At 36.9% G+C, this 26,489-nt stretch overlaps 1 protein-coding gene across 1 annotated transcript in view; it reads right to left on the bottom strand.

The window, feature by feature from the left end:
• The window catches only part of LOC127173473 (spermatogenesis-associated protein 16), an 88,397-nt gene that overhangs the window by 4,419 nt on the left and 57,489 nt on the right, over positions 1-26,489 (bottom strand). The window contains exons 7-10 of the mRNA XM_051123385.1: positions 25,126-25,275; positions 21,374-21,486; positions 16,744-16,908; positions 9,613-9,696 (exon numbers count right to left, since the gene is read on the bottom strand). Of these exons, the coding sequence (XP_050979342.1) occupies positions 9,613-9,696; positions 16,744-16,908; positions 21,374-21,486; positions 25,126-25,275 (512 nt within the window). The remainder of the gene's footprint in view (positions 1-9,612; positions 9,697-16,743; positions 16,909-21,373; positions 21,487-25,125; positions 25,276-26,489) is intronic.

Raw genomic sequence — 26,489 nt, 5'->3', positions numbered from 1 at the left:
CGCCAAAAACGTGTAATTAATGCAGTTTTTAATGGGCTGATTTTGGGCTAGTTTTGAGTAGCAGTTGGGTGGGTTTTGTTGTGAAAACCTGGCAACCGTGCTGTTGACACCAGATGTGCATTGCATCGGAAGCAAATCTACACTGGACACAGTATACAGTTGGATGTTAAATTTCTGATGTACTCCATGCACTTCGTTGAAGATGTCGTTCGATTCAAGAGGATAAAGGAGGTGTAAAAAATGCTTGGGTCCTGTTTAAACAGCTCGTTTGCGTCTGTACAGGCATCAGAAGCATTCAGCGTTAGAAACAAGTGGATTGTTTGTTTTTAATGGTGCCCTGAATCGTGTCGTAGGATTATATGTTTGTTCAGAGCTCATAACCGCAGACTGGTTTATAAACAAACTACAGTGAAATGGAGAATTTGCAAAGAAACTTTTGTTGACAGTTGAAGCAACCAGTTATATTGGATCTGACAGAAAGTAAAAAGTGAAAGTCGTGACGTATTGTCAAGTATGGTGACCCATACTCGAAATTGGTGCTCTGCATTTAACCCATCCAAGTGCACACACACACAGCAGTGAGAAGTGAACAAACACACACACTGTGAACACACACCCGGAGCAGTGGGCAGCCATTGCTCCAGCGCCCGGGGAGCAATTGGGGGTTCGGTGCCTTGCTCAAGGGCACCTCAGTCATGGTATTGAAGGTGGAAAGAGCGCTGTTCATTCACAGTCCCCACCTTCAATTCCTGTTGGTGTGGGAATCGAACCGGTGACCTTCAAACCATTAGGCCATGACTGTTAAAACCGTAAGTTTTATTATGCTTTGCTTGTAAACAACACATATGTTGAAACATATGTTGTGTGTGTGTGCAAAAATTCGTATTAAATCTTATTAACGTTCTAATTAATAATAATTTATAATAATTTAATTAACCTCAATATCTAAATAATAAAATGAAGATAAAAAATAACAGCTGCTCATAATTAAGACAATACATTAAAAAATATAATAAGACACATTTGCAATATCAAACAGTAAATCGAGCTGTTTTGTACAGCTAAAAATAGCTGAATGCGGATGAGACCAGAAACCAGACCCTTAAAATTTACAAATGGCAGCACCCACTCTTACGGGAAGAAAAAGGTGAATAAGTTTAGGGTAGAGGTGGCGTTAGGTGTTCAAAAATATCTGATATAATAATAAAAAATGTAGGCGTATTAATATATTCTTCATAATAAACAAAAAAAAACTCAAAGTTTTTCTGACATTTCTAAAGCAGTGTGTGTTTACATTGTTTTGTATTTATTGCACATATATAATATTGATCTTGTGTTCTGTGTATATCCAAATATACAAAAATATTGTGTGAACCTGTAGGAATAACTATGTATGCTAAGGAAATCAGACCGCCTGAAGTTTTTCCATCTCGGGAGGTCAAAGGTCACAGCACTCCAGGGTTTTTTCAGAAGTTAGATTGTTCTCTGCTCTCGGAGTGAATCGACAAGCACCAAAGCGTAGACTTAATGTAGGAACGATTACTCATATCCGTTCTCCCTCCCGCGGGAGGAGTCAGAAATAGATGGGATGGCGGCTGGCAGAGAACGAAACAAGCTGAGAGCATGTAGCTTATGCTCATAAATGAGAAGACGCCCATTTGCCGGGGCAGGGACGAGTGCACTTATACGAGTGTGGTGGGAAAAACAGCCCAAATGCAGCTTCTAATGACTCTCCAACAAAAAAAAAAAAAAAAAAAAAAAAAAATCAAACAAACAGGCAAATCAATAAATGTACGGCCACAATATGTGAACTCCAGCACTCATCAGAATGTGTCAGTTAATGCCCCTTTGATTCATGTAGAACAAATTGGGATTGGAAATGAAATCTGCTGCTGGTGTGTTTCTGAGAAGGACGTGCTGCCGAGCTTCATAAATTAACTACTCAATAATATGAAGGAAATGAAGGGCTGGGAAGCACTTGAGCTGCATATGAAGTTTAATTTCTGCCTGGCTTTTTTTAGACATTTTATGCCTTTATGTGAAGAAGTTCATTATTTATTTATTTTTATCACAGCAATTTTTCATCACACATTTTCACCTATATTTAGTGTTATTACAAATTGCTGGCTGCTGTATGTTAAGTTACTCTTACCTTTAGCATCTGGTAAGTCAGTTATTTTTAAATTCTAATTCATAATTTTATTTTATTTTTTGTCATTCATATTTTGGCCACTGTATGGTACCAGTGTTATTTTTATCTTCTAAGGGCAGATGGATCACATCTTGAGATTACCAGAAGGAATCCATGTCCAGACCGTATGTATGTGTGCTGAGAGATCAGTCTGTATTCAGTTTTTGATAACGCAAGTCCCCCTTGGGCTCGGATCCTTGTTGGCATGTTTTGGCTGCTGTTAATCTTTTGGCCTGGTCTTCCCAGAAACCCTTGGGTAAAGATTAATCCAGTGACTTCATTTCAAAAAGATGGTCCACAATGTTTAGTTTAAGATTAGATGTCCTGCTAAATTGGGAGAATGAGGCAGAGGACCACATGCTACACCGAACAAAATATGCAACGCCCACAGACCTGGGCCTCTCTCAGATGCCTCTGGTTCCTGTATGAAATTCTGATTTGTTCCATAAAGCAAAAGAAACCGTGTTTGGGTGGGGTAATATGTAAAATATAATATATTCAATAATGTTTTGAATAAAAAAAAAAAAATAGAATAACCAACTTATTTTAAAGCCGTTTTGTATTTAGACATTAGTCTTTATCAAACACCATTCCTGTAGGCCAGTTTTGTCCTCACTTCTTTATATATTTGCATATGTTTTATTTGATCATTTTGGAAGATTATTTTAGTATAAAAGATTGATGAGTTAAATCTGCAGGGCAATTGGCAAAATATATTTTTAAAATACACACACACACACACACACACACACTTTTTCTTATTTGTCTAAATTTATAAAAGTGGTTTGATATACATAGAAGACATTAAATGGAAGTACAAAGTCTAATTTTTCCAAATAACTTTTGTAAAAAAAAATGTCAAAAAATGGATTAAATATTGACATTTCATGTAAAAAAATTAAAACGGTGATCTGTACTTATTAAAATATATCAAAGAAAATGTGATCATGCTAAATTCTATTAACTATATTTTAAATGATTAAAGACATCTTGCTGACAAATTGGTAAAATAGGGCCTTATGATTTCTGCGATGAGGAAAACACGGAATTGTGGAAGCCAAACTATATTTTTAAAGGAATTATAAGGAATAATCACAATTTTTCTTGTTTTAATTTAAAAAATAAAACTCTGTTGTGCAGCACTTTGTTTGCCAAAAAAATTAAAGGGTTTGTTTGATTTTCATTTGATTAAGAAATAAATAATTTAATGTTATGTTTTAATATTTGGCTTCATCTGATTACCAGAAAAAATAAAATTTTTTGAATTCAGTTAATTAGACATGCTTATTAAAATGGAATTAACCTTAAAATGGAATCCAGAAAAATTTTAATAAAAACCACAGAATTTGGTAAATATTAGATGTCATTTTAGAAGAAAAAAAAAAAAGTAGTTCATAGGGCCCTAAAGATGTAATTGTTGTTACATCTTCTATAAATTGTTATTAAATTGTATAGGTTTTATGATTTCAATTAGATAGACATGCTGTTTGATTACTAAAATTTATTTTAACCATTAAAACGGAGTTAAAAAATATTAAAACAGTCAGTGCCGATAGCCACGGGCATCCTGAGTTTGAATCCCAGCTCGAGGACCTTTCCCAATCCCGCCCCCTCTATCTCCCCCTTCGCTTCCTGTCTCCTCTAAACTGTCATATCACAATAAAGTCAAAAAACACCAAAAATAAATCTTAAAAAAACAGGGAATCCAGAAAAATTGTAATAAATTGGATTTCATAGGGCCCTAATACAATCTAGTGGTTTGAAGATAGTCATGAAACGTAGACTGATAGGACCTTTACATGCAGTCTACTAGCAATTGGCCTTTCCTGATTCTGCAGCCATTAAGGTTTATGTAATCTGGTTTAGTGTTGGCTGTGAGCTGGTCCTGAAGAGTTCAGAATTCCCCTGAAACCCTCTACCTCCCCCAGCTCCACCTGTCTAGATTTGCCAAGAGACTTACAGGTGCATCTCAAAAAATTAGAATATTGTGAAAAAGCTAATTTTTTGTTTGTAACGTATTTAAAAACTGAAACTTTCATATATTCTAGATTCATTACATGTAAAGTAAAACATACAGCACATGAAAGTCAAAAATCCAGTATCTCAAAATATTAGAATATTTACATTTGAGTTTCACTAAATGTCCATCCCTACAGTATAAATTCTGGGTATCTCTTGTTCCTTAAGACTGCTGACTTGCCAGTGGTCCAGAAGACAATCACTGACACCCTCCATGGAGAGGGTAAGTCACAGAAGGTCATTACTGAATGGTGTGGCTGTTTACAGAGTGCTGTATCAAAGCATATTAAATGAAAATTTGACTGGAAGGAAGAAATTGGGCAGGAAAAGGTGCACAAGCAACAGCTTGAGAAAACTGTCAAGCAAAGCCGATTCAGACATTTAGGAGAGCTTCACAAGGAGTGGACTGAAGCCGGAGTTAGCGCATCAAGAGTCACCATGCTCAAACGTCTTCAGATAAAGGGCTACCAAGGCACTTCTGAAACAAAAACAACATCAGAAGCATCTTACCTGGGTTAAGGAGAAAATGAACTGGACTGTTGCTCAGTGGTCCAAAGTCCTCTTTCAGATAAAAGTAAATTTTGCATTTCATGTTGAAATCATGGTCCCAGAGTCTGGGGGAAGACTGGAAAGGCACAGAATCCAAGCTGCTTGAAATCCAGTGTGAAGTTTCTTAAATCAGTAATGATTTGGGGTGGTGTGACATCTGCTGGTGTTGGTCCATTGTGTTTTATCAAGTCCAAAGTCAATGCAGCAATCTACCAGGAGATTTTGGAGCACTTTATGCTTCTACCTGCTGACAGGCTTTATGGAGATGCTGATTTCCCTTTCCAGCAGGACTTCAGCACTTGCCCACAGTGCAAAAACCATTTCCAATGGTTTGCTAACCATGATATTACTGTGCTTGATTGGCCAGCCAACATCCCTGACCTGAACCCCATAGAGAATCTATGGGATATTTTCAAGAGAAAGATGAGAAACAATATATCCAACAATATACAGATGATCTGAAGGTTCAATAGTGCCTCAGCAGTGCCACAGGCTGATCGTTTCCATCCCACATCTCACTGATGTTCTAATTTGTGGAAGGAGCAAGTAATTTGCTGTAATTTGTGCTGCCGACCAAGTATCGATCACGATATTCTAATTTTTTGAGATGCACCTGTATATGTGCCTATTCATGAAGCAGCATGAAGCAACATCTATTGGAAGTAGCTGGAAGTCTGTATACATTAACATTGTCATAACCATTAATACACTAAAATCATTCAAAGAGTTTATAATGAATTTATATATTGAGGTTAGGCTATATTGCACCAAATCCAGTCATTCCTGGCTTCTGCAGTAATGATTGCTGGTGTAATGGCTTTAAGTGTGTGGAAGCATGGCTTGTTGCTTTTACAGAGATCTATCTTTCATCTTAGAAAGAAAGCACCCAATTGCAACCTTCTTCCAAAGCAGCTGTCCCTCCAAAGGTTGTGCCCTTGAGCAATTACACCATGATGAACTCCACGGCTGTGCCAGAAATGTCTTTCCCCTGTCCCTGGTTTTAGTATTTAAACACCATCGGCTGTGGGATGGGCCTCATCTCTGGACGTTGCCCTCTCTTCCTCCCTCACTCCCATTGTCCCTAATGCTGGCTAGATGATGTATGAGACAGATCTGGAGTGAAAGGTCATGTCCACAGGAGAGTGTGTGAGCTTTAAAGAAAAGTGTGTGTTTGAGCAGCAGCAACAGCGTGTGATGTAATCAGAGCGGCTCTGAGGTGCGGGCAGCTGATGGAATGATTAATAAGGGTGCATCAGTAACCCCTGGCGACAGGCGCTGCTATGGCTGAGAGCGAGTGACCCACTGATGCACTGTCTTTGACTGTGTCAGTGTCATCATTCCTTCCTCTGCGTAATTCATCACAGCCGTGCTCCAGACAACACATTCCCTTTCTAGACCCAACAATCCCCAACTGAACCAAGCCCTCGAGTCTGACCCATAACCCCGCTGCCCTGAAAACAACATCTTCCGCTCTGCTACTAAAATGAAACATGGCTAATAACCTCTGAAACAACCCTGTTCTTGGAGCCCCCCAACACTGCACATTTTGAATGTGTCCTTTGTCTGAGACACCTGTTTCAGGTCGTGGAGTCTCTATTAATCAGCTATTAATGGGTTTGATTAGGGAGATGTTCAAAATGTGCACTGTAAAACACCCTTGTAATCAAAGCTAGCACGGCTAGCAATATTCTGAAATCTTTGACTCCAGACTTTAAATTTGCATTGCTGTGTAGTGAAGTTCAGGTTAGGTGAACCTTTGAATTCATATAATAAAAAGACCAAGAACAATAAAGAAGAGATCAATAGAGGATCTAAATGCACAGACTGAATTGACGGTTCAGAATCAAACATGAAGGAAACTTCATTTTGGCAGTTTCAGTGTAATTTTAGTATTATATATAGACTGCTATAGTACAGTGGAGAAAAAAACAGAGAACTCACAATTTTCTAAATTCTAAGGTCACTGCTTAGTCCTATTTGAATTTATCCTAAAAGGCAGTTTTTAAGCACATTTCATTAATTAATTGTAGTTTGAAGCATAGTATAAAAGATATTTGAAAAAGAACTAACTCCAAGTTATTGGTGTTAATCTGGCACCTGGTGCTAATTTCCTTATTTACGTGACAAACCCTATTTAACTGCCAGCATTTTTCCAGTTTTCACTGAGATTGCAAGATGACTGAAACCCTGCAACAGGAGGTTGTCCTGATGAATGCCAAAGGGATGATGCTTTCAGCCATTGCAAGAGAAGTTGGTCATTCCAAATCTGTGATTTCTTAAATATTGCAGGTTCACAATGACACTAATTCATTCAAGTCGTCCACATAAGACAAATGCGAGAAGACAGGATAATGCAGAGACTCTCTATAGGGAAACGGTTCAGCACTGCAGCTGGAATTGCTTGCCAGTTCAACGCTGAAAGGTAAGTATCTGTTTCGGCATGTTTAAGAGAAGTCAGACTGAAAGTGCACTCTATCTAACTATTTCAAAGTTCACTTTAGTGATGAGAAGTTTAATTTATAGCAGCGGCTATTTAGACTAGTTCATTATAGATGCTATTCACACTAAGTGTAGATAGCAACTAGATGCTATTTACACTAAGTGAAAATAGCATATTTTCTTAATGATGGATGCCTTTACACTAAATGCAAATAGCTATAGATTTTATTTACATTATGTTAAAATAGCAGTATTTTCTATTTTATAATACTTATTGCAAATACAGGCAATTATCACAGCACACGCTTTACCTTCTGTGCCACTGGAGCTGATGTTTAATGATGGTCTTTTGTCATTTTGACTTGCCCAATCACACGTTTGTGGGTGGAGTTAGTGTATATAGCCTCTGCCAACAAGGCAGGCTATTTGCACTTAGTGTAAATAGACACTCCATTAATTTTTATTTGGGTGTGATGGGGAAACATTTTTTTGGCATTAAACTGAGGAAAGACTGAAGCCCAAGTGCATAAAGAAGTCAATGAAAGGTGGAGGATTTATATTTAACTTTAATTATTTAATTAACTTGAATTAACTTTAATTATTTCATTAATACTTATTTCAGTTTTTAGTTTTAGTCATTTTAGTAATGACTAAAACTTATTTTATTTCAGTTAATTGTCAAGGCATCTTTTTTTTTTTAATTCAGTATTCATATTTTGCTTTATTTCAGCTTATTTCAGTTCACAAAAGTTTTTTTTAATAGCGTTAGTTAACAGAAACAACACTAGGTAGTTTTGTATCTCCATCATCAAAGAGCTTGTGATGCATGATTCAGATCTGGCGTAGAGATGATGTAATTATTCAAAACAGAAGCACTAGAGCATGACATCATATTCTACCGCACATATTCTGATATTTTTGTAACTTTCTCTGGGAACCTGATCTCCAGCATTACCTGAGCACCTTCATATCAAGCTGTTAAAGTCAACACTAGCATTTATTTTAGTATTTTTTTTAATATACTACTATAGTGTTGTTTATTAATATTTTTAACTAGCTTGTATTTTTATATTTTTAGTTTAACGTAATTTTGTTTAAATTTATAAAATTGTAATATATTTTCCATTTAACTTTAATTTAGGTTTATTTCAATTTCAGTAAATTTGGTACTTCAACTTAAACTCATTTCATATAATTTAGTTGCAAAGCCAACATTTAATTTTCGTTTAAAGGGACTGTTCACCCAAAAATGAAAATTCTGTCATTAATTACTCACCCTCATGTGGTTCCAAACCCGTGAGACCTTCGTTCATCTTCAGAACACAAATTAAGATATTTCTGATGAAATGTATTATTCATTATATTATGAAGCTACGAGAATACTTTTTGTGTGCAAAGAGAACAAAAATAATGACTTTATTTAACAATTTCTTCAACTATGTTAATAATGTCCTTACTACCTTTCTGGGCCTTGAACATTTCAGTTGCGTTGATGTCTATGCAGTGTCAGAAAGCTCTCGGATTTCATCAAGAGTATCTTAATTTTTGAAGAAATTTGTTTTTCGAAGATGAACGAAGGTCTTACGGGTTTGGAACGACATGCGGGTAAGTAATTACTGACAGAATTTTCATTTTTGGGTGAACTATCCCTTTACCTTTACCTGGGAACCTAATCTCCAGCGTCCATAGCACCAACTGAATTCATAATCAAGCCGCTAATGTAAACACTAGGATTTATTAAAGCCTGCAAATTCCACTCAGTTAACTACAGATTTCAGTACATGCCCAAATACCTGAGAGGAATTGCCTTTTTTGAAATCCTTCATATACTGTAACCTTTAAAGTTTCCTCAAACCTCTCTTCGAAAGTCTTCATTCTGGTCAGGCTTCCACACGAGTGGGAGGGAGATTCAATTCATTGAGGCACAAAGGTGGTAAACAGGCTAGCAAACACTGCCAATAGTTTCCATGGTGCTCAGAACAACATTTCAAAAGGCTGAATGTGTTTTATAAAATATGAATCATGATTCTAGGGCTTAATTCTGTTCTTGCCAGGGTCCTGGCTTGATTTCCTTCTCTCAAGAGCAATTTGAATAACCCAAGCCAGGCTAATTAACAAGGGAAATTCATTTATAGACGAGTATTGAAGAACTGCCCACATCAAAAGCTCCTCACACAACTTAGTCCACCACAATAGAAATGACAGTTCTGCCAAGAAGTCTGCGGAGCCCCTGAAGACCACCTCGAAAAATGAATTTTACCCTTCTGATTTAGTATATCAAATGCCTTTCTTGAATTCTGAGGAGTGTGTGTAGGGAACAATGCGCTATGGCGTGTGTGTGTGGGCACTGAGTGGCATTTGTGGCCCATCTACACATGCCGTCATTGTCCTTTTCCCTTTCGCTGTCTATTTACCTTTTGCATTGCATTCCACACACGTTCCTGATCAGACCGCTTGCCTTCAAGGGTGTCCATGGTGTCTGCCATTAGAGCCTGCAGCTGCCAGGAGGAGATAAAGATTATCACAGCTCAGTTCACACCAACGCAATAACTTTTCTAAACACTGCACCTTAAAAGCTAATTAAAAAATCATTTGTTGGCAGCTGATTTTTATAAGTCATCCCTCATATAATGAGGACTTCCTTCTTGTTCCCCTTTGGGTGGGGGAAACGGGGAGGGGGCGGTCTTGGGTTTTTACAAGGCTGGTAGTTAGAAATTGGAACAATGTGGACAAATTGAGGAACAACACTCGTCCATCACAGGCCACAGCAGATGGGAGTGTATGCTGCACGCTGAGACCCGTTTAGCTGAGAGAGAAGGAAGGGGAAATTAAAGACCAGAAGAAACACAGAGAAAGACAGAAAAAAAAAAATATATGGATCAATGATGTGCTATTAATTTATGATTTATGAATTAACATTAAGTTAATTTGAATATTTTTAGATATTGGTGGGCAAGTAAAAAAAAGACATCCTGAGATTGTAATAAAGAAGAAAACTCAAGGAAAGTCTGGAATTCTTAAAAAAAAGAAGAATAATCTTATTGAAAAAGGTGAATATTATGTGGATGTTAAAATATGATTAATATTTAATTTTGAAAAATTATCTGCAAGTCTATGTGTTATATAAAGAAAATTATAAAACCAAGCTTGAGAAAATTTTGTACATATTGTACATATATGTTTCAAATTATGTACACATTTTTCAAAAAAATAAATTAAATGTAATATATATATATATATATATATATATGTATATACATATATATATATACATAAAAATATTTTTACATGTACATACATATAAAACATATTTATTATATTGTATTAAATAAATACACAATTTTTATATAAGCAGCACAACATTTTTACATTTATGTATACATTTTTAATTAATATATATAGAGAGAGGGAGGGGGAGATTTTTGTCTTCAAAAACGTGAAATTCTTTTTGAAATATATATATATAAAAAAGATATATATTTATTATTTATATATATAGAAATTGTTTAAATTTATATACACATTATTTTAAAATTATATTATTATAGACATACTGTAATTACATGTGGGTATTTTAAAATGTGAATATTTAGTTTTCTTGAGTTTGGTTTTATAATTTTCTTCTAACAGGTTATGACATATAGATAACATAATAATAATAGTAGTAATAATAATAATAACACATAATAATAATAATAATAACAATAATAATATATTATTTCCAAAGGGAACAAATAAACTTAAAATGAATGTTGAATAATATTACATAGATATTTTATTTTAAATATAATTAAAATAAAAAGATATATTTAAAAAATGTCCACAATATCAAAGTCAAACCTGTAGGAAGGAAATCATAGAACAGGAATTGACATCACAGATAATACATTTATGCATTTAGCAGTTGCTTTGAGGCAAAGAGCCAACAGTTTTTGTAAAATACCATTTCAGGATTATTATTTAATTATTTTTGGTAGAGCCTCATGACTGTAGACACTCTTGACTGTGTGTCAGATGAAAATACCACACATTTAATAATTTTATGGCATGGCAGAAAACTAAATACAATATTCACAACTGATAAAGTAAAAATCGTATGTTTTTTTTTTTTTTTTTTTTTTTTTTTTTAATAATTTTTGTTACGGTAATCATTTTTCAGAAATTCTAAGATTAAGAACTTGGCACATGTGGCTTAAACTGTGTATGGAAGTGGTTGGCCACCTGCTTTACTAAAGCACTATTTAAGTAGGGTGAGCTGCCTCTGTAGCAACTCCATTCTTTCTATAGTGTACATCGTTTTCACATAATCACTCTCTACACCATTATTTCTGTTCATGAATATAAGTACATACCATTTCCAAAAGCAGCATGTGGTCCTGAACCTGTATTTTGTCGCCAAGATGACGACAAAAATGCTCTTTAAAGCTACGGTCTACACTTCCAGCTTATGTAAAGAGATTCTGTCAGGGAACAGAGATGTGTGCTTCTCTATTGTATGTTTCTATTTAAGTACTCATTTAGGTCTTTGTAATTTGTCTATATGATTCTGGGAGGTGTTGTATTGCGCCCATACAAACATCACGCTAATTGAACGCCCGTGGCTCTCCATTCATGGCAGATTTGGTCGCAATCTCGCATACATCACACTCTATTGATCTGGGCTAATCTCACCACTGTGGAGCGCTAATCTAGTAAAGAGGCAATTATGGTGCTTCAGCACTGTATGCCAGAATGTGAATTATGAAACCTCCTCCTTCTATTCTTTCTTTTTTCTCGCTCATTTTCTCTGTTAGGTTCCGTCACTTTTATATCTGCACGCACAATAGCGGTTGTCTTCTTTGTCGGCGCTAGTTTCTCTTTCAGGCTCATAAATATTCACAACATAGCTGTTTTACTGCCGTGCATAATTCAGGACTTTATTAAAACACGCTATCCTGGTTCTGCTCTTATGGTGTGATGTTACTTGATCACTCTCTTTTGCGGTAAGACCAAAGAGGGAAGCTTACTGATTTTCTGTTAGCACCACAAAAACAGATATTTTTTTGCCTTTTAAGCACTCCAAAAAAGAATTAGGCTATACTTGAAAACAGTAGTCACAATACAGAACTTTTGATTCAGTGTTTATTGACAAGCTCTTAATTCATCTTGATTCTAATTTATTTGGGTATGTTTTAGTTATAATGTCCATTTTATGTAAGACATTATTCGTTAGGTAAGAAATTATTCAGAATTCTTTTTCAGAATCAGAAGTTATTTATTAGGAAAATTGGACTACACTGTTCATTCTGCATGTTTTTGATTCACCAAACAGAACAGACTCACAGTCACTAACATAAAAGGTGAGTCATTAATTGAGGAATTACACTAGACTGGTTGCACTGATTTAGAAGAGTCATTTGTTGTGAATCAGACTGCACTAGTAACATTGCATGGTTTTTTTGATTCACTAAAAAGAACAACTTCGGAAGAGTCATTTGTTGCGAATCGGACTGCACTAGTAACGTTGCATGTTTTTTTTGTTTTTGTTTTTGATTCACTAAAAAGAACAACTTCTGAAGAGTCATTTGTTGTGAATCAGACTGCACTAGTAACGTTGGATGTTTTTTTTGATTCATTAAAAATAACCATTTCGGAAGAGTCATTTGTTGTGAATTGGACTGCACTAGTAACGTTGCATGATTTTTTTGATTCACTAAAAAGAACCACTTCGGAAGAATCATTTGTTGCGAATCGGACTGCATTAGTAACGTTGTATGTTATTTTTTTTTGATTCACTAAAAAGAACAACTTCGGGAAGAATCATTTGTTGTGAATCAGACTGCACTAGTAACGTTGCATGTTTTTTTTTTTTTTTTTTGATTCACTAAAAAGAACAACTTCGGAAGAGTCATTTGTTGCGAATCGGACTGCACTACTAACATTGCATGTTTTTTTTTTTTTTTTTGATTCACTAAAAAGAACAACTTCTGAAGAGTCATTTGTTGTGAATCGGACTGCACTAGTAACGTTGCATGGTTTTTTTGATTCACTAAAAAGAACCACTTCGGAAGAGTCATTTGTTGCGAATCGGACTGCACTACTAACGTTGCATGTTTTTTTTTTTTTTTTTTTGATTCATTAAAAAGAACAACTTCGGAAGAGTCATTTGTCGTGAATCAGACTGCACTAGTAACGTTGGATGTTTTTTTTTTGATTCACTAAAAATAACCATTTCGGAAGAGTCATTTGTTGTGAATCGGACTGCACTAGTAACGTTGGATGTTTTTTTTTTGATTCACTAAAAATAACCATTTCGGAAGAGTCATTTGTCGTGAATCAGACTGCACTAGTAACGTTGGATGTTTTTTTTTTGATTCACTAAAAATAACCATTTCGGAAGAGTCATTTGTTGTGAATCGGACTGCACTAGTAACGTTGCATGTTTTTTTTTGATTCACTAAAAAGAACCACTTCGGAAGAATCATTTGTTGCGAATTGGACTGCATTAGTAACGTTGTATGTTATTTTTTTTTTTGATTCACTAAAAAGAACAACTTCGGAAGAATCATTTGTTGTGAATCGGACTGCACTAGTAACATTGCATGTTTTTTTTTTTGATTCACTAAAAAGAACCACTTTGGAAGAATCATTTGTTGCGAATCGGACTGCACTACTAACGTTGCATGTTTTTTTTTTTTTTTTTTTTGATTCATTAAAAAGAACAACTTCGGAAGAGTCATTTGTTGTGAATCAGACTGCACTAGTAACATTGCATGGTTTTTTTTGATTCACTAAAAAGAACCACTTCGGAAGAGTCATTTGTTGCGAATCAGACTGCACTAGTAACGTTGCATTTTTTTTTTTTTTTTTGATTCACTAAAAAGAACAACTTCTGAAGAGTCATTTGTTGTGAATCAGACTTCACTAGTAACATTGCATGTTTTTTTTTTGATTCACTAAAAAGAACCACTTCGGAAGAGTCATTTGTTGCGAATCGGACTGCACTAGTAACGTTGCATGTTTTTTTTGTTTTTGTTTTTGATTCACTAAAAAGAACAACTTCTGAAGAGTCATTTGTTGTGAATCAGACTGCACTAGTAACGTTGGATGTTTTTTTTTGATTCATTAAAAATAACCATTTCGGAAGAGTCATTTGTTGTGAATCGGACTGCACTAGTAACGTTGCATGGTTTTTTTGATTCACTAAAAAGAACCACTTCGGAAGAATCATTTGTTGCGAATCGGACTGCATTAGTAACGTTGTATGTTATTTTTTTTTGATTCACTAAAAAGAACAACTTCTGAAGAGTCATTTGTTGTGAATCGGACTGCACTAGTAACGTTGCATGGTTTTTTTGATTCACTAAAAAGAACCACTTCGGAAGAGTCATTTGTTGCGAATCGGACTGCACTACTAACGTTGCATGTTTTTTTTTTGTTTTTTTGATTCATTAAAAAGAACAACTTCGGAAGAGTCATTTGTCGTGAATCAGACTGCACTAGTAACGTTGGATGTTTTTTTTTTGATTCACTAAAAATAACCATTTCGGAAGAGTCATTTGTTGTGAATCGGACTGCACTAGTAACGTTGCATGTTTTTTTTTGATTCACTAAAAAGAACCACTTCGGAAGAATCATTTGTTGCGGAAGAACTGCATTTGTTGTATGTTATTTTTTTTTTTTGATTCACTAAAAAGAACAACTTAGGAAGAATCATTTGTTGTGAATCGGACTGCACTATAACATTTTTTTTTTTTTGATTCACTAAAAAGAACCACTTCGGAAGAATCATTTGTTGTGGACTGCACTACTAACGTTGCATGTTTTTTTTTTTTTTTTTTTTTTGATTCATTAAAAAGAACAACTTCGGAAGAGTCATTTGTTGTGAATCAGACTTCACTAGTAACACTGCATGTTTTTTTTTTATTATTCACTAAAAAGAACCACTTTGGAAGAGTCATTTGTTGCGAATCGGACTGCACTAGTAACGTTGCATGTTTTTTTTATTTACTAAAAAGAACCACTTCGGAAGAGTTATTTGTTGCAAATCAGACTGCACTAGTAACTAATTAATTCATTTTAATGCTTTCATTAAATGTAAATAATCAAAATCATCTCTAATTATTTGATTTTATAAAAAAAAAAATTCTCAGATAGTTTTTCTCAAAATAAACGTATGCTTATGAAGTGACTCTCGGAGCAGTTCTAGATATTATTTTGTGTTCATGTATTCATATATTGAGGCGGCTGAGGCTAAAAACACAGCAAGCATCACAAAATTACACGTCTGTGTAATTCATTCACACAGAGACAAGCAGAACATGCAGGATTTATATTTAAATAGTATTTTTGCTGCTTAATGTTCAAAGAGTTTTGATTTAAATGTACTGACCTACTTTTGATTTATTCATCCCAAAATCTGGCAAATTCCCTGACATTCCACGTTATACAGTAAATTCCATGACTGGATTCCATGATTCCGTCCGTGTTAACTGGACCAGCTTGGGTCAGAGCCCAGTGAGAGCTGTTAACATCTAAAACTGCTCTCAGATCAGTGTTAAGTGTGCTTAGGATGGCCCAGAGCTATCAACAGATCTGCATAAGTAGCTCAGCCTGTTCACAGCGAGGGGAACACTTAAATAGCGATAAAAGGAAATAAAAGAATGATCTCTGTGTAAATGTGCATTTAGACCAAATTCCCACTTCAGACTGATCTGAATCCGATGGAGATTGTTTATAATCCTTTGATTTCGTTTCATTCTTGTATTTTTCAGCGCATGCACACTCCAGGGATCACCACGCCGTCTCATTCCAGCTGCCTGCTTCCTCCACCTGTACTCGGAGAGGAAGCCTGGCCCTGTGCAGCGCTTTATCTGCATATTTCAAATGCCTTTTGGAGGAACATTCGTTTGAAGTTTGAGATGAGGAGAATAGCTTTGTTTCTATGTAACTTTTTTCTTTCATCAAATGACATTATAAAGCACAAGAGAAAAGTAGAAATCGGCATCCAAAAATTTGCTACAGGAGTTTCTACCATGAGAATATACATATGAAACTCTTAACACTTTTTCTTCCATGGAAAACAAAAGGAGTTATTAATAGCTGTTTTTGTTTGGTTAATAACAGCTTAAATTTAAGTATGTATCTCTTTATAACATTACGGTTGAAACACTGATGTCACATGGACTAATTTACAATGTCCTTACTACTTTATGGGCCTTGAACATGTCAGTTGTGTTGCTATCTATGCAGCGTCAAAAATCTCTCTTAATCTGTGTTCCAAAGATGAACAAAAGTCTTACAGGTTTGGAACGACATGAGGGTGTGTAATTAATGACAGAATTTTCATTTTTGGTGAACTATCCCTTTAAGTCCACTTCTTTTTCACAATGCATGGACCACTTTGCTTGTTTGTCATTTTTGGAGCTTGACAGCCCCTGGTCCCCTTTCACTTTCATTGAATGGAAAATAGCATCATGAATGTTTTTCATGTCTCCCTTTGTGTTCCATGGAAGAGAAACATGCTTTAATAGAGTGAGGGGAGGAGAAAAAAGTGACTGCCTCACCAGCTCTGTGTCAGAAGGACTGATGTCCTGCAGGTAGGGTGCGACCGCCAGCTCAGCCAGCGTGTGCTGCAGCACATGCGTATGTTCTCTGAACTTATTCAGCTGTCCCAGGACACTAGCATACTGCAGTCGCTCTGTGATTCCAGATCCTGTGGAAAATCCAACCTAAACACCCAACAAAAACACGCTCGTTTATACACTAAATATGAACACAGATAAAAATAAAAACTATGTAAGTTCCTGTGCCACTAAATAGAATTGCAGTTTGCTTGTTTGAGCAAACTGACTCAGTCTGGTTTAACTAATGGTGTGAGTTTCGAAAGAGTTTGAAATGTATTTGAAATTATTATTTGTTAAAAAAAAAATCTAAGTATTGAGAAAATCGTCTAAACTCTCTTTTGTGTCTTACTGCGCTTAAACTGTCAAATACACACAAGCAAGGGCTTAAATTTCATCTAACAGTATGAGGGGACAATAAACATAAATCTAATATCCTGATAGATTATCAAAAGCGTAATATCATTTCACACACAGGCTTATCGCCGTGTTAGTTAGTAGGTGACAAGCTACGGTAAACTAAGCTTTGTAACCTTATAATCGCTCATAGAAAAATACATTGATAACATCTTTTTTTGTCATGACTAATTTATTTATTTATTTATTTTTTTGGGCTTTTGTTGCTTTATTTTTCAGATAGGACAGTGGAGAGATGATAGGAAAGTATTAGGTAGAGAGAGGGGAGGGGGATCGAACTCGGGTCACCATGAGCACAGTTGCGCTGTATATGTCGGCGCACAAACCACGAGGTTGTCGACACCGACGTCATGAATAATTTATTAATGATCCAACATCATCTGTATTAAAGAGTAGGAATCACTTCACCTGATGTTTAAAGTAAATAAAATAGCCTTGACAGCCTAAGCTACTTACACATAACTACTGAAGAGCTTTGCGCTCTGTCACCGGACTCGTGTGTGTATCGGTAAAGGAGGGAAAAGCAGGCAGTGGACCATACTACTGTTAGGGAGGGGGGACTTAAAATATTTCTGAACTTCTGAACGTTTTTTTTGCGTTTATATTGTTTTACTACTTACACAGTTATTTTAAGTATATGTCCATTATATTATTTACAATACAAAGAGTTGCTAGTAATGATATTTTTAGGGGGGACAACCCTTAGATGGGGGGTCCTGCCCCCCCGTGATTTACAGTTTATGTTAAAAACACACATGAGTTTTAAAAACAGTTATGTCTGTGAAGGTAAACAGCTGGGAAAGAAATTGCATGTTAATATTAGATCTGTGTGGCAGCAGTGTAATATACAGTAAATAAATCAATATATCCACTGCTCTCTTGTCAGTTTTCATGATAACAGTCCAACCTCATGTTTTGATACCGGAGGAGGGATGTAAGTTAGACAAGAATTGAACGATTGAGGTGTTGTGTTGCTGGATGTAATAATGAACATAGTGGTCGTCATTTACTCCAGACATCTGAGCTGCTGAAGATGCAGTGGATTACGTTTGTTTGTAAAGGGAATGCGCCTCCTGATCTACATAAATCCGTCTATGTTCGTGCGAATCATTTGTGATCCAGCTTCACTTACAGCAGAAGTGAGTATAAGGGGTTTTTTTATAAATCTTTGCGATCACCTTTCCTAATAATGTGCTAGTTAGCAAGTTTAGTGGCTAAATGTGGCTAAAGTAAACAGGCTCGTCACTCCACGGAGAGAAGAGAGGGGCGGGGTGAGCAGAGCTCATTTGCATTTAAAGCAGCCTCGACCAGAATGGAATGATTTTTGCAGAGCTGATTTTGGCAGGGTAAAAAGGGTGTTGTTTTACACTACCACTGAGAATTTTTAACCAAAGAATATTTAAAGAATCTAAAGAATCATATCAACTTGTTAAAAATGGGCATCCGATGACCCCTTTAAATACTTTTTTCACAGCAAACCTTAAGCCGAACAAGTTCTACGTTTACCAATCCTTGTAAAAAGTACACAGTCATTCAAACTAATCACACTATTCACCTTAAGGCTTCAGCGCATCTCTCAACGCAAATGCCATTCGCTGCTTTGACTTTCACCTGAATCCACTGGAGATAATGTCACAGAAGGGATTTCATGGAGTGTTTATGGTAACTGAACGTGTTGTTATTGGGTTGTGTGTGTACAAGCGTGCTTCTGTCATGTTTCCTTGATGCCCTGAGTTGCGCTGTATGTAAATGAAGTCATTATAAATTGAAAAAGGGACGCTGACCTTTTCCACAGAGAGTAACAATACAAAGAAGAAGAACAAACACTTTTAAAAAGTGTCAGCATACGGCGCTTTTGTTTGAAACTGACAGCTCCCAGTGCCAAAGCGTCCCTCAGAGCCGTTTCACACACGCCGCTGCAGCGCTACAAAAGCAACTCCATGTTCCCTGATGATTCATTATGTCAAATACCTTTTGGCATCTTGTGCTACAAGCATTCTTCTCACGCTGAAACTTGACAAAAGGCTACAAAATGTTGGAAGTCAACTTGAAAAACTGCTATTCTTCTGCTATTTTGTGGTACGCTCAACCCCACCCCCCGTCCCAAGGTCGCATCTTAAACGCTTTCCCCTGTGGACTGTTTTTGGCCTGTCGAGGTCGCTTGTCTAAATGATGCTCCACTCCATGTCTTTCTAGACTCCTTTTATTTCGTGTGAGCTCTGTTACTCTCCAGTGTCATTCATCCACTTTATGGTCATTTTTATTACCAACACATATCCCCCAGCATGCATCATTTTTCACCACTACTGTCTCAGTACTTTCGGGTGTTTTTTCATCTCGCCGCACTGTTTACTTTCCATAACCCAAGAAAAGGAGACAGTGAGTTGGTTAGAGAACAAGGAAGCAAGAATAGACTGCCTGTTGCTTTTATTTAATGTAATTTAAAATATTTTCTTTTAATTGTATTTTGTTTTAGATTTTGTTTTAGTGTAATATTATGTTTTTATATTTTTAATATTTTATTTAAATTATAATTAGCTAAAAATTGAATTAATGGATATGCTGGTTAATAGATCAAATTAATTATAGTTATTTCAAAATTTTAATTTAAGCGTCAATCTCTCTCTCTATTAGGGCTCTCAAAACGATTAATTGTGGTTTAATTGCATCCAAAATAAAAGTATAAAAAAAAATCCAAACTAAAATCACATACATACACATGTAAATATTTCTTAAATATATACACAGTACACACACATACTATGTAAACACAAGCTTTTATTTTTGATCCGATTAATCACGATTACTCGATTGAAGAGCATTTTTCCTGTTTATACTCTGTTTGGACATGGATGCAGTGGAGCTGTCATTTCAGAAACTTTGATATATGAAATCCATCCTAAAATGCCCAGGGATAATTTAATATTGATGTACAGTACTTAATAATTTATATATTTGTATGATTCTGTGACTCAGCAAAGGAGCGTGTGTGCAGATCCAGAACTGATATCGGCTTGACAGGTTGAGTTCTTCATTTCGAGAATGAATGTGTTGCCACAGATTTCATCACAGTGGAGATGAAATCAACTCTGTGTTTTAATCGAGAGCTGATGGCTGTTCTCGGCTGGAGAATAACTGACTAATGTAATTTAGCGTCATGTCTGGGCCAATCAAACATTTGCCGTTGCTGCTCTAATTCAATCACTGTCCTCTGAAATAAACGCCCTGAGAGTTCAGCCTCCAAATGAAATGAAAACTTCATCTGTGTGCATTTTGTGTAGTCCATTGTGAGGTTGGAGAAAGATTGCAATTATTAGTGGGATGTGCCAGGGCTACTGACAGCTAGGGCTTGTTAGTCACTGATGGCCCTGCAAGTGTATATAATTAGTAGTGTTGGCTAGGAGAAGCATCACTAGCACTATTGCTCATACTTGGGTAAGTGATTTCAGCAAAGTCCTAACCCAATATGTTAACCTTCGGCATGAAACTCTTCATGCTGTAGACGTAAATGATACATCAAATCATGTGGTTGACTGAACTCATGTGGTTGTGCTGTACTTTTCTACTTTTCTAAGTTATCAGATTGACAATTTTTTTTGCCTGGCTGACGATACAACAAATGAAAAATTACATAGACATATATTGATGAGGCTCTTGTAACTTGGGGTGATAAGTGACAACTTTGCATTCCTTTAGTAACAGGTCAACAACATGCTTAAAAAAATACCCCTCAAAACAACTTAACGGAATTGTCCACCCACACATTCTGTTATCGTTTACTCACCCTCATGTAGTTCCAGACCTGTATGAATATCTTTCTTCTGCTGAACATAAAAGATGATATTTTACAGAATGTTGGTACCAAACAATGTTGGTTCCTATTGATGGATGAAAATACAATGCAATTCAATGGAAACCTAAACAGTTTGGTTACAACATTCTTTCTACTACTTCTTTCATGGTCCGCAGAAGAAAAAAAAATGTTATATGGTTTTTGGAACAACATTAACATGAGTAAATAATGAACGCATTTTCATTTTGGGGGGTAAATATCTCCTTAACAACCACATATCAACCAGGATATGGTGGATAATATTTACAAACATCTTCTTGGGCAGTCATTAAGCATCACACAAGAACATAAATATATACCCACACTTAGCTTGGTGCACCTAATAAAATCTAGAACTGGCAGAATCTTCTTTTCTTGCATCTCGTACATCATTTCCAGGTCTCTATAGCTTGGAGTGGTGAATGGAGATTTTTGCCCTGTAAAAGACACAGTGTGTAAATGTTCAGTAAGTCTTATGCATTGTTTTTTTTTATCATTTCAGACAGAATGACAGACAGACAGAATCACACATAGACAGGCAGATAGAATGATAGATAGATAGATAGATAGAGAGACAGGTGGATGGTTGGATGGTTGGATGGATGGATGGACAGACAGAATGATAGACAGACAGGTGGATGGATGTTAGATAAAACAATAGATAGACATGCGAATGGATGGACAGACAGACAGAACGACGGACAGGCAAGTCAGACAGACAGAACGATAGATAGGCAGATGGATGGATGGTTAGATACAACGATAGACAGACAGGTGGATGGATGGACAGACAGACGGAAAGATAGACAGGTAGAAGGATGAATGGATGGTTAGATAGACAGACAGGCGGATGGATGGATGAATGGAAGGACAGACAGACTGAACGATAGACAGACATTTGGATGGATGGATGGATGGATGGACAGACAGATAGATGGATGGATGGATGGATGTTTATATAGACAGAATGACAGATAGACAGGTGGATGGATGGATGGGCGGATGGAGGGACAAATAAAATGACAGACAGACAGAACGATAGACAGGTGGAAGGATGTATAGATGGATGGTTAGAATGATAGGTAGACAGGCAGGTAGATGGATGAATGGAATGACAGACAGAACGATAGACAGACATGTGGATGGATAGAACAAAAGATAGGCAGATGCATAATGGTTAGACAGACAGACAGACAGACAGACAGAACAACAGATAGACAGACAGGTGGATGGATGGATAGACAGATTTGACAGACAGAACAACAGGTAGACAGACAGAATGACAGACAGGTAGACGGATAGATGGGTGGATGATTAGAACAATAGATAGACAGGCAGATGGATCGATGAACGGACGGATGGAAAAAAGAAAATGACAGGTAGACAGACAAACAACAATAGACAGACAGATGGAAGGATGGATGGCCGGGTGGATAGATAGATGGACAGACAGAACAATAGTAGGCGGATAAGTGGATGGTTAGACAGACAGAACGATAGCTAGAAAAACAGGTGGATGGATGGACAGATGAATGGACAAAGAAAACGACATAGACAGACAAAATGATGGACGGGTGGACGGATGGATTGTTAGACAGACCAACAAAACAACAGATAGATAGAACCATAGGTAGAAGGATAAATTGATGGATGGTAAGATAGACAGGCAGATGGAAGGAAGGATAGATGGACAGGCAGAACGATAGCTAGACAGACATGTGGATGGATGGACGGAAGGATGGACAGACAGAATGACAGATAGATAGGCAGACAGACAGAACGATAGATAGACAGGCGGATAGATGGATGGTTAGACAGACAGACAGGTGGATGGATGGACAGATGGACAGGCAAACAAACAACTGATAGACAGACAGAATAATAGATAGACAAGCAAATGGATGGACGGACAGCCAGAATGACGAACAGACACACAGACACACAGACAGTACGATAGATAGACAGGCAGACAGAACAATATAGATAGACAGACATGCAGATGGATGGGTGATAGACAGAACAGTAGATAGATGGATGGTTAGACAGACAACACTGTAGACAGGCAGACAGATAGAATTATAGATAGATGGATTGATGGGCAGACAGAATGACACATAGACAGACAAACAGAACAATAGATAGACAGGCGGATGGATGGATAGACGGATCTACAGACAGACAGAATGATAGATAGACAGACAGGTGGAAGGATGCATGGATGGATGGTTAGACAGACAGAGTGACAGATAGATAGACATGCAGATGGATGGATGCATGGATGGAAGGACGGATGGACAGAACAACAAACAGAAAGGCAAAATGATACATAGACAGGCAGAAGGACGGATGGTTAGAAAAACAGACAAAACAATAGACAGACAGGTGGAAGGATGGATGGATGGATAACTGGATGGATAGACATAACAATAGATAGACATGCAGCTGGATGGTTGGGCAGACAGAATGACATGCAGACAGACAGAATGATTGATACACGGATGGATGGATGGTTAGTTAGACAGAACAGATGGATGGATGGACAGATAGACAGACAGAATGACAGACAGACATGTGGAAGGATAGATGGATGGATGGTTAGATAGCAGAATAGACAGACAGGCAGACAGAATAATAGATGGGTGGATATCTTGATAGATGGTTAATGTAATTTAACTTTTTCCAAAGCTAAAATCTGTTTAATAAAGCACAAAATCAACGAAAAACAACAACAAAATATTAGTTTGACATGTAATGCTGAAAAAAGTTGGAGGCGGTCGAGGTGTTATGAAGGAACAGTGGGAGTGAGTTCAAGAGTTTAGGCACCATAATCCTGAATGCTCTACCACCCGTTGAGGAAAGTTGAATTTTCATCAACTCTTCATAATATTATGCATGATAGGAGCATTGCTAGTGGGGCGAAAGCTGGAATTGATTCTTGGGGCCCTGAGCCACAAAAATCCCCTAGAGGGCCCCCTTTACAGTGAATTTAAGGGCTGAAACCCTATAGCGATGGGCTGTTCTACTGAATGTGCAGCGCATGTTTACCTGCAATAGCTGTGTACTAATAATCACTGTTAATTTATACTACACAGTGGTAAACACATCTGCAGCATACAGAACAGCCTCTATGTGTAATATTATGACGATCATAAAGCATTAGTACTTATGCATAAGAAGTTTGAAGCTGTCAGAGCCTCTTGAGGATGATTGATTAATATAACGACCTATGCAGTGGCTGTACCTTTGAGACATTACACAAATGCCATAGATTTTCTTGCTCTTAATAGAGATCATTCACAAATACAGCTCGAGCTCTGTCGACCTCTTCTGCTCTGCTGTGCAAGCCGGCTGCCGGCAGTATATCTGACATCCACGTCATCTTTGCTTCTCTGGCTTTGCACGAACCAAGGTTAATTGAGAAATTTTATGCCATTGATGTCAATACATTGATTGGTCCCTGTAATCTCTTGTCCGCTTAAACAGAACAGAAAAGGGCTGAGTTAATGGGAATTTCTCATTCTTGAAAGACGATGATTGCGTGACCTTGGAGGTCAGTCTGTAAATTTGTACATTTAACATAAGACACAGCTTTAGCCCTTGATTTCAATTGGACTAATTTCCACGCACTACTAGATAATTCATTTTTTGTTGACCTAACAAAGTCATTGTCGTGAAAAAGTGTGAGTAGAATAGAAAAGATCCCTCTGGGATTGTATTAAACATCTTTGTCATTGTAATGGTTGTGAGGATTGAGAGGTCTATTTGCGCTGCGTATTTCGACGCCGTAAGCTTTGTGATCCATTTAGCTTTCCTGAGGTTAGCGTATTCTCGTTCATGTTCTTTCACAAGAAAGTACACACTGAGAGTACCTAATGATGTCACCCAAGCAGATGAATGTGTGATGTCAAGATGTGTTGTGTAGCCATGGTTATGCCATGTCCTGTTCAGCACATTCTGTGAACCTTCATCTTAACACCATCAACATGCAGTGCTAAAGTCTTCAGTTTGTGTTCTGTGAACTGGAGGTCTGTAAATGCAAATAAACTCCCTTCACCCAGTATAGAGCCTACACCAACCTGTGAATGTGGGACTCCTCTTGTGGAGCAGTTTATGTAGGAAGTCTCCATCCTTTCTTCTTCTGAAGCCAAGGGTGAGGAAGTAACTCTGTGTGGATGAAGGCTGACTCCAGTCTGTTGTCTGGGGCAACAAATGACCTCCACGCGGGTCTATATTGAGATGAAGAACAGTTACTTTTTTTATCATCTTAAACATCCAACTATCTATCTATCTATCTATCTATCTATCTATCTATCATTCTCATTCTGTCTGTCATTCTGTCTATATGTCGCTCTGTCATATCTGTCTGTCTGTCATTCTGTATGATGTACTGTCATTATATCTGTCTGTCATCCTGTCTGTTGTTCTGTCATTCTGTCTGTTGTTCTATCTGTCTGTCTGTCATTCTGTCTGTCTAGCATACTGTCATTTTATCTATCTGTCATTCTGTCTGTCGTTTTGTCGTTCTATCTGTCTGTCTGTCATTCTGTCTGTTGTTCTGTCATTCTATCTGTCTGTCATTCTGTCATCCTGTCTGTTGTTCTGTATGATGTACTGTCATTCTGTCTTATTCTTTCATTCTATCTGTCTGTCGTTCTGTCATCCTGTCTGTTGTTCTGTCATTCTGTCTGTCATTCTATCTGTCTGTCTGTCTGGCATAATGTCATTTTATCTATCTGTCATTCTATCTGTCTGTCATTCTGTATGATGTACTTTCATTCTATCTGTCTGTCGTTCTGTCATCCTGTCTGTTGTTCTGTCATTCTGTCATTCTGTCTGTCTGTCATTCTATCTGTCTGTCTGGCAAACTGTCATTTTATCTATCTGTTATTCTGTCTGTCGTTCTGTCATTCTATCTGTCTGTCTGTCATTCTGTCTGTCATTCTGTCATTCTATCTGTCTGTCTGTCATTCTGTCATCCTGTCTGTCATTCTGTCTGTCTGGCATACTGTCATTTTATCTATCTGTCATTCTGTCTGTCGTTTTGTCGTTCTATCTGTCTGTCATTCTGTCATCCTGTCTGTCGTTCTGTATGATGTACTGTCATTCTATCTGTCTCATTCTGTCATTCTATCTGTCTGTCGTTCTGTCATCCTGTCTGTCGTTCTGTATGATGTAGTCATTCTGTCTCATTCTGTCGTTCTATCTGTCTGTCTGTCATCCTGTCTGTCTTTCTGTATGATGTACTGTCATTCTGTCTTATTCTTTCATTCTATCTGTCTGTCGTTCTGTCATTCTGTCTGTCTGTCATTCTATCTGTCTGTCATTCTGTCTGTCTGTCTGGCATAATGTCATTTTATCTATCTGTCATTCTATCTGTCTGTCATTCTGTCAGTCTGTCATTCTGTATGATGTACTTTCTTTGTATCTGTCTGTCGTTCTG

Source organism: Labeo rohita, chromosome 11, assembly GCF_022985175.1.
Source record: "Labeo rohita strain BAU-BD-2019 chromosome 11, IGBB_LRoh.1.0, whole genome shotgun sequence".
NCBI classification, from domain to species: domain Eukaryota; kingdom Metazoa; phylum Chordata; class Actinopteri; order Cypriniformes; family Cyprinidae; genus Labeo; species Labeo rohita.
Note: the sequence above shows the minus strand (reverse complement) of the source record. Positions and strands in the feature narration are given on the sequence as shown.